Below are 9,978 nucleotides of genomic sequence, written 5' to 3'. Positions count from 1 at the left end.
CTTAAAATTTGCAATCGAATGTGAAGTCTACATGTGAAATTATTAATTATTCCAACAATTCTATATCATAATCTTTTAGTACTATCTCTTAGAATACTCAAAATGCGCATGTAGCTAGCCAAATTGGACTAAGCACGAAAAATAGGAAGGGCCGTAATGGATTACACAATCACATTAAGACCACTAGTCCTCAAGAACGGGGAAACTTGGGAACATTTAAAATCAGAAAAGATTTTAACGCTAAAATCAATTTTTTTTTAATTAAATACAATTTTCAAAAAATTGTTAACAAACACAAGGATCTAAAATACTATTAAATTTTTTTTCAAATTAAAAAAAAAGGAGCATTTTAAAAAATAACTCTTTTAAAAATTAATTTTCAAATAAAAATTAAGGTAACTTTCTTCAAATTCTCTTCTACGGGAAGCTAAAGTCATACCAAACGAGCCATTTATATGATTGAACAGCTCATTGAAATACATTTCTAACCATACCAATATTAATGCACGAAAATAACCAATAAATGCAATAAATTTTTGAAGTTTCTACAAAATCGACTATGGTTTCAATTTTCCCTAAATGATGAGCATGAAACAAACCTAAAGTTAGAAGGATGCGAGTCATTAAAGAATTTTGAGTTAGACAGCGTGTTTGGAAGCAACCGAGTCAAAGATCCATTAGGAAAAAACTACCTGAACGACTCTGAGATGACAAACCTACAAGTAGAGGTTGACATGGGATGTGGCTCTGTGGCTAAGAACTTCAGAAACTGCTTTGCTAAACCAGTCAACATGGGATTGGAGGAAGATGGTGCTCCAAGTATATACGAGTCACTAGGTGGCATGGTGGTAGCTATGTTAGCATTGGGGCAATAGGATCGCTACTGTGATTGTGGCTGCTGCTTCTTCAATAGCTTAAGACATTAAGATTTCCAATGTTCCTTTTGTTTGGAAGAGTTGCACTCATCACTTGCAACTCTCATATAACATTTGTTCTAATCTATATAGACAATTGAGAGTGTAGAGCAAACATTGATGTGCTAGATGTACAGCGAACATTGTTGCACTAAAAAAATCTGGAGCACAATTGTCCACAACCGTCCCAGGGAAGAAGAGACAAGGGTAAGGGTTTTCAATTTGCACAAAATGATTTAAAAGAAGAATCAACTTTGATGCATAGATTTGTGCTTTGATACCATGTGAACAACACAAACTAATTTGATAAATCAACCAAATGAGAAGAAGAATTAAGATAAGAAGAAGAAAACATATTATTGAGCCATCAAAAGATTAGGTTTCTTAATGAAAAAATTAAGCTAATATATTACAAGAGGAGTAAACAAAAAGGAATTATGGAATAAATCAAATATGCTATATATTTTCTTGTACTCTTGCATTGAAATTGCTGGAGCTCAGGCTGGAGAAGAAAGCACGAGCGAAGACATTCCTCTATATAATGAATTTGAAAAAGTTTAGGTCTAATTACGACTTAGGAATTTTCACATTTTGAAACTTGAAGTTTTTTAAACCTAGTGGTTGACATTTTGTTTGCACAAGTACAATGACGTCATTTCTATTCGCAGCTTAAGTAATTGGTTAAGAGTCTCCAGAGTGTTATTCCTACATCCGCAATGACGCGTCCTACTACATGAATTCTGTAATATAAATTCTTCGACCACTCATCCATTTGCACTTTTTGGAGGTATATACAGAGCCTTGTGAAAGAGGGAAAACATAATCTAAAATGAAGTGATGTAGTCAAAAATTACGATAACAATTGTAGAGCAATGGATTAGGTGTAAAAGTCGTTACATGGAATGGAGACAGTGTGTTTTCCTGCCCCGGAGAGTATATCCTCGAAAAAAGTTGTCGGATAAATGAGTAGAATTTTCTATCTCGTTAAATTTTGGGGCTTGTTTCAATTGAGTGGCATTCAAAATTTTCTAAAGCGATAAGCAAGTTAATCCGTCTCATTGGTTCATTTGCCAGGTCGAAAATATATGTATAGCAAACATGTCATGATGGTTTACGAGATGGATTATACTACTTGTACATAAACATGATATATAGGGAATTATATAAAATGATGTGGCGGAAAAAGATTAGATGAAAAGGTTGACTCTTTTTAAACTGACAAATGAGAGTGACATGTGACATTATGTAACATATTATGTAAAGTTTGATGTACATGTAATAATGTCCTTATAGATCATTTGGAACTACCAGAAGAGTTGATCCATAATGTCCATATGTAGAATTTGATCTTGATAGGATATAATCATTTAAATTATGCAAATAAAATATAAATCATAAACCCTTCAAATTAGATGAAGCCTATGTTTCAGCCCCTTTTTTTGGAAAATTAATTTTATAATTGTGAATTTTTTAAGAATGTGTAACTAAAAAGTAGGAAAAAATTGAGTTAACCTGTAAAATATTTTATCTAGAGAAAGTGAAGTCAAAAATGAGTTTTTAGAGGAGCTACGAACCTATTATTTGAGGGAGATGGGTGGGGTTAATTGTAGCAGTATGAGATGTTCAATTCTTGAGATTATACCAAGGGCTCACTTTATAAATGAAAGTAATAGAACATTTTATTCTCTCGTTTACTTCCACTTGGCTTCCGAGTTATTAGAATAAAGCCAAACTTTCTCACTAGTACGATGACAAATATAATAAATCTATCGAACATGACAAATGACGCCTTCTTTTTTGCATTCATGCTGAGGAGGTTATTTCAATTTCAAATCGCCAAACAGATCTATCAAAAGATTAATAAAGACACAATTGCAATCGTAGGGATCCCTGCCAACCCCAACCGAGGCTTCACTGTTCGTAAGCAACCCAAGCAACCCAAGTATATGGATGAGACGAGACTATTTTTCCCCATCCAACCTAATCTTATCTACAAAACATGATCATCTATCCCTTCAAAGACAAATGAATGCTTACCTATTTGACATACCTTCTTAACTATTATTCATACTTTTCTCAATTTTAAACAAAATTTATTATTCTTGTGCACTAAGAAAAGACTCTAATATTGCGGTTGGTTTCCATTTTCATTTTCAAAACGATTTTTAGTTTTCCCCGAAAACGGCTCTTTTTCCGCGTTTTGAGTATTTTCAACATTTATAATTGAAAACGCTGAAAACGATAAAAAGTTGTTTTGTGTTTTTAGTTATAATTTTTAACTCGTTTTCAAAAATGCTTTTTCCGCGTTTTCGAAAGCGGAAAATGGATCGAAAACGGCAAACCAACCACGGCCTTATATTTTGTGAAGAAAAAGAAGAGAAAAGAAGGACCCAGCTCACAGCATTTTATCTGGCAATGGTTCCTCGTCAATGTCGAAGGCATCATTTTGTCACATAGATGATTACAAGGAAACCTAGAGAAACATTGGCAAACACTGTTACTGAATGTTTGTATGCACATATTGTGAGAACTCAAAGGTTGCACATCGAGTACTGTCATATACATCTTTAGTATTTCGATTCCAAAATAAGACATAAATTTAGACCACCCAACCCAGCTACTCGAGATGTGCGCACTAGCAAGAACCAAGAGGAAGAGGGAGATATGCCGAGTACACAGCTAAACGCAATTGACACAATATCAACGTCTAAAAAGGAAAACTCCACAAGACTACAATAGCATCATCAGAGACGGTGCAATATCAAATAATATCTTACTTGCGAAAGAATCAAAAGGTGATCCTATTCCCTATATCCTAATGAAGCATCCACTGGTTGCTACAACTTCCATCATTTCACCAAAAACGCCAAAAACACTGAGATGACCAGGTGCTCCCTTCCTCCGTCCATGCTAGCTAAGTTAACAAAAGGGAGAGGAGAAATAGATAGTGCAACAGCAACTACAGGATTATGAAGGAAAACTCAACGAAAATATCATGGAAAACGGAAATAAGAACTAACACAGAAAATGATAAACCATGGTCATTTAAAGACTGGTGAATGAGATACGTATTAAGTCGAAGAAGGCGGAGGAACGAAATACACATTTACAGCAACAGCATACTTTCCAACTTCCACCAACAGGGACGGAACTTCCTCGCTAAATTTCCTTCTAGCTGTGAAATTTCTTAAAAAGGCATACACCACATGCGAAATATCCAAACCAGAAAGTCATTTTCCCAAAAAGGAAACTAAAGATAAAACGTGAACACAGGAGGGCAAACTGAATTGAAACTTCTCTCCTGCAATTATTGCTTGCACAGAATATCTTGTCGATATAAATTTGTACGCACACACTCAATCATAAGCCTCCTCCCAATCATCCACTACATCATCAGAACACTCAACGCTAGTCCCTTCTTGCAGTGCCGGCAAATTCGAACCACTGCCTTCTGGATTAGTGGCCGATACAGAACTATTTTCAGGCTGTTTCAAAAGATCCTCCTTTTTAACAGAAGCAGCTGATAATTTCAAGGTGCTTTCGGAATCCAGAACACTCCACATGTTGGCTGATGCTGCAATTGGAGCTTCTTTCCCCTTCAAGTCAGAATCAGTAGCAGTTCCTGACCACTCCTCACCAACCCAAAAACCGTCCTTCCAGTCAGGATCCTGCACAACTACTTTCTTCCATGGATTCCCCTTCAGGGATGCCATACCACTTCCATCCTTGGATGCTACAGAAGATCCCCAAGCATTAGCACCTGAAGTTGTAGCTGATGCACCACCAATTTGAGGAACTACAACTGCTCCATGGTACACAGATCCCTGATCTAATCTCCTCATAGCAGTTGCTGCTCGAGCTGGATCACTGAAGACAGCCAATGCATTCTTATCATTCAACCAGGCTAGTTCACATTCCCCACCAAACCTGAGGACCAATGCACTGATATCTGAATCCCTAGGCATATCAAAAAGAGCAACAACAAGTCTGGGATCCATGTCGACCAGAGGATCAAAATTTGGTGGTTGCAACATGCTACTAGGATTAGAACATTTTACTCCAAGCACACGAGCTGGAGCTTTGGACTTAGGTGTAACATGAACGACAATAAATCTTTTTGGCTCCCAACCAGCAGCATTCACAGAAAGCTTCCACCTTTCCGCTATCAGCCTAACTGCATCTCTCTTTTCTTTCAACATCGGGCAGAAAACATGGACTTTAAGGGCATTGACTCCACTTCTACCTCTGCCAAGGACCAGATATTTGCATCTCTCTTCCACAGACAACACCCACTTAGGGTCACGTCTGAGAAGTTCTGATAGCACTTCAGATATTGACATACTCTCACCAAAATGAAATGCGTCCAAGTTTGGGGAAGTAACTCCGAAAGCATCAGCAAGAACCTTTTTACGCTCCGTCTTTGTACATTCATCATCACACACGAGCTTCCTCTGAGAAAGAGGAATTCTCTTGCCATTTCCTTCAACTGGTTGTAGAGGTACGGGTAACTTTTGGATTATGGAGGCTTCAAGAACAGTATCAACATTGTACCCTCCATTGCTACCTCCAGCATCACAAGGAACAGTAGCAGTTATTCGGCCACAAGAACAAGTGATCGTGACAGAGAACTCACATCTTACATCAGGACATGGAGAGAACGGATGACAAAGGGCGGTACACGTATGCCTGCAATCACTCCTTGGAGCCCCACATGTCTGCCCACAAGAAGCTGTTGCACCAGTAGTTGATCCAGCAGAAGAATCACAGGGTAGTGGATGGCAAGTTCTAGAGCATGCATGCAAGCCACATTGCCTTGTCTTGCCACAAAGCTTATTGCATCTAATATCCTTGGACCCACAAGGAATGTTCCTGAGGATGACGTGCCCACCAACACACTCCTTTGCAATAGGAACTGAGCACGGTGGGCACTCCCCAAAATGGCAGCTATGAGAAGATGGATGACCACATGGCTGAGGAACTGAGCAATGGTATTGACATGAAGGGGCAGGCGTACCACAAGGAAGTGGAGGAGGAATTGAAGTTCTACCACAAGCACAAGTCAAGTCAATGAAAATTGTCTCCAGACAGGGAGGACAATGACCACTGTGACACAGTGATGGGCAAGAATGCTGTCCACACCTTAGCTTCTTTTCACACGGCATCAAGCACAAATGTGGATTCCAATCAACAGAGGGACTATTGTTAGAATTAGAAAGAGGGCAGCACCGTTCATTGCACCGATGCCTTCCACAGTTCTTCTTCCGACCACAGGGTTTATCACAAGTAAATATCTCACTCCCTGTGACAGTTTTGTAGCACTCAACAGTTCGAGAAGTTGAACCACAGCGGCATTTTTGGCTGACGAGCACAGGACATGGTGGACAAACACCAGAATGACAGACATTCAGGCAGCTATGCAGTCCACAAGGGAGAATCTTGCCACAGATCTGTGAACATGTTGGAATCAAATCCAAACAACTCTGCCTACCCTCCTTTAAACTTGCCTTACCACAGCAGCAAGTCTCAATCTTGCCTGGCAAGAATTCACATTCCCCACATGGGCCAGGGTGGCAGATTTCAGGGCAGTCATGATTTCCACATTTAAGTTTCTTCTCGCAAATTGAGCTGCACGAAAACACACCATCTTCCACTTTGAATTCTCCCTTCACAACCATATCTCCACAAAGAACAACTTCGATCTTCTTCTTGCAGAAACAAGCGGCATTAACAAGGACCTGGCACGGATCGCAAGGGCCTACATGGCAGACCCTTTCACAATGATGGCGCCCACAATCAAGAAGTTTATCACACCTCTGCCCACAAGTGAGAACAGACTTTTGATCAGAGCATCTCGTAGTAACAACTTTCTTTTTACAAGGGCATCTACGCGGCGGAGCAAAAGCCTTGCAAGGGGGACAAGGACCGGGATGGCATTGCAAAACACAAACATGAGGACAAAGATCATCTTTACTCATACCAGTACCAGGAACTTCTTTCTCCAATGGTTTTCCACAAGGCTCGCCACACGAATGCGGTGTCAAATACAAATCTGAAGGGGGATCAGGTCTCTTTCCACAAAAGCAGACGTACCGAATCTCCTTAGATGACAGGAGCTGCACAGATTGGCATCCAGGGCAACGCCAATTAAAACCCTGATCCTTCTCAGCTGATAAATCAGTAGAAGTGGGAGCCCTGGCCCATTTCTTAATGCAATTCAGGTGAAAAATTGAGTAACAACTGGAGCAGGACCAGATGGGTGATGATCTCCTAACCATATCATAACATATCATGCATTCAACTGATCCCTTCAAGAGCTTCTCCTGAATTTCCTGCACAAGCTGGGGCATGTTCATGTTCTTCGACACCTTAGCTTTCTGTTTTTGCTTGACGCTCTCCCTCCCTATCTCCCTATCCCTCTCTATCCTCTGATTCACATGCTGACTAGGGTTTCCTCTTGACCCTACATGAACCCTGTTTTGATTCGGAATTATAGGTCGAACCAACTTATGAATAGGCTCCCCAACATTTCCAATGTCATTTCCAGGCCCATTCCCATTCCCATTTCCACTAACACTCGAACTATTGACACCATCCATCGGTGTTAAAACTGCAAAGGGTATGGTGGCAGCAGAACCACGGGGGACCCACTCGCGACGGGAACCTTGAAAACCATTGTTTCTAGTTCGGTTATTATTATTGTCCCTCCTGCTGTTTTGCACTGAAGAGCTCATATTCTGACGTGTCACACTCCCAAAGTTCCTTTCCTCCGACAGTGTAGAAACAGACGATTCCAGTAAACAAAACCCTATCTTCAATCTGTAATAGTAATAAAAAAAACAAAACTTACCAATCAGATAATAGTACAGAATTCTCACATATTTTAAAGACCTTAAATACCCACTAACAAAATAAGCCCCACGATTGATTTTCAAAGCTTAATTCTCATTTTAAATGATACTCACCATTCATTTCACCAAATTTCAGCTCAAAACAAATATTTTCCCCAATACTCACATCCTAACTTCCAAGCTAAAACAAGAAAAATATTAAATACCCAATAACGTAATAGTCCGCAAAATTGATATTCCAACCCTTTTCTTTTTTCTTTTTTCTTTTTAAATTCCATCAAAACAGTACATTTCTCCAAATTCGATCTCAATACAATTACCTCTGAGTATCGGCCTATATGCTTACATCCCAGTTTCTAAACTAAAAAAAGAAACATAAATATTAAATACCCACTAATCTAATAGTCCCCAAGATTGATACTTAGGCCCTAATTTTCATTTCCTGTCATACACATCATTAATTTCCCTAAATTTAAGCTCAGTACAAAATAATTCTCGTAATCCGCATGGACACCCAAATCAAATCTTCTGAACTAAAACAATGAACATAAATGTAATAGAATTGATAAATACCTGGTGCAACAAAACCGGAATATGAGATTTTGGTTTCCTTCTTCCTCCGGTTATGTAATTAAACGCGCTTGCCTTTTGTGTAGATTTTCCTCTATGAATTGTTGGGAATACTTATTTTTCCCCTTTGTTCCAGATAGAGAGATCTGATAAGTAGTATTTATGGTGTGGAGCTGCCGTGTAAAAATGAATAGGCTTGGGACGCAAGGCGGTTGGATTGGACCGGACTCCGTGAAGAATCGTGCTTGTCTTCGGTGCATGCGTGTTGCCCAAACTAGCATGTTTTTTCTTTTTCTTTTTTCTTCTTTTTTTTTTTTGGTTCTTTTTTCCTTTTTATTTTCTTTGACCACCAAGAGAAATAAAGAAATACTTTTAGTTTGGAGAGATTATTTGAAATAAAAATAATTTTTTAAGGATGTATCATTAAAAAAAGTGAAAAAGAATTACTTGTTTAAATGTAAAATTATTTTATTAGGAGAATTAGTTATTAAAAATAAATTAAAAATAATAATTTTCAAGTAAGTTATATCAAACAAACTAATTATGCCTTCATTTGGTGCCCATTTTTTTCAAAATGTATTTTTCTCTCTCTTCTTTTCAACCACACATTTTTTATTAAAATAATATTACACGTAAATCAAAAAAATTTCCTTATTTTTAAACCATACAATTAGGGGTGGGCGCGGATCGGTTCGGTTCTATAAAGAACCGAACCGAACAGAACTTTTCAGGTATCTAGTAAATGGAACCGTCGGATCCAAATATAATTATGGATAGAACCGAACCAAATTTTTCGAGTATCTAGTAAATGGAATCGTCGAATCCAAATATAATTATGGAACCGTTCGGGTTCGGTTCCGTTCAATTCTATACTATAATTAAATTTTTTAACATTTATAACAATATTATATAAACACAACTAATGATACATTCAATGGTTTTGGAATGTCAGAGATTAGTAAACTACCTTATTCAAATGATCGTTACGATCAAAGTTTCGATCGGCGGAGGTCACAGTGTCAGTCGACGATTGTATAGGTTTTGGAATATTAGCGAGACTGCGGGAGTGAGTGCGAGAGTTGAGACAACGTTATGCACTTTAGTGTAGGTGTTTAGTGTTATTTAGTAGATTTGATCTTGTTTGGCTAAGAAATGAAATAATAAAATGAGTAATTGGACCAAAAATTAAAAAATTAAAAATAAAACAAATTATTGGGCCAAAAATTTGAATTTAGAAATCGTTAATTTGTTAATTTATTTAGAAAAAAATTAAAATTAAAATAATTTGATTTACTCAATACAAAAAAAAAATTAGAAAGATTCAGTTTTTATTTGATTTTTTGGTTCTTGGTCTAAAATCGAGAACCGAACAGTACCCGTCGGTTCTCAATTCAGATACCCGTTCGGGTATTTAATTTGACAAGAACCGTCGGGTTCAATTCGATCGGCTCAGTTTAGAAGATTTGCCCAGCCCTACATACATTTCCCATCAAATTATTATTCTAAAATATATTTTTATATAAAAATGACTTTCAAACATCCCCTATATATATGTATTTAGCTATCGACACTAACTAAATACTATTTATTGTATTTGTTAACATTCCTACTCGATTACCAAGTTGAATTGATTAGACATTTTTTCA

General features: G+C 37.7%; 1 protein-coding gene across 1 annotated transcript; it reads right to left on the bottom strand.

Annotated features, from left to right (window-relative positions):
* Positions 1–3,411: 3,411 nt before the first annotated feature.
* LOC111384940 (NF-X1-type zinc finger protein NFXL1) lies at positions 3,412–8,511 on the bottom strand. The gene is made up of 2 exons (XM_023009288.1): positions 8,336–8,511; positions 3,412–7,730 (listed from the first exon to the last, which is right to left on the bottom strand). The coding sequence occupies exon 2, from the start codon at positions 7,643–7,645 to the stop codon at positions 4,271–4,273; it is 3,375 nt and encodes a 1,124-aa protein (XP_022865056.1). The 5' UTR covers positions 7,646–7,730; positions 8,336–8,511; the 3' UTR covers positions 3,412–4,270.
* Between the last annotated feature and the right edge of the window lie 1,467 nt (positions 8,512–9,978).

This window comes from Olea europaea, unplaced genomic scaffold, assembly GCF_002742605.1.
Source record: "Olea europaea var. sylvestris unplaced genomic scaffold, O_europaea_v1 scaffold3053, whole genome shotgun sequence".
NCBI classification, from domain to species: Eukaryota; Viridiplantae; Streptophyta; class Magnoliopsida; order Lamiales; family Oleaceae; genus Olea; species Olea europaea.
The sequence above is the reverse complement of the archived record's forward strand: the minus strand, read 5'-3'. Positions and strand labels throughout refer to the sequence as shown.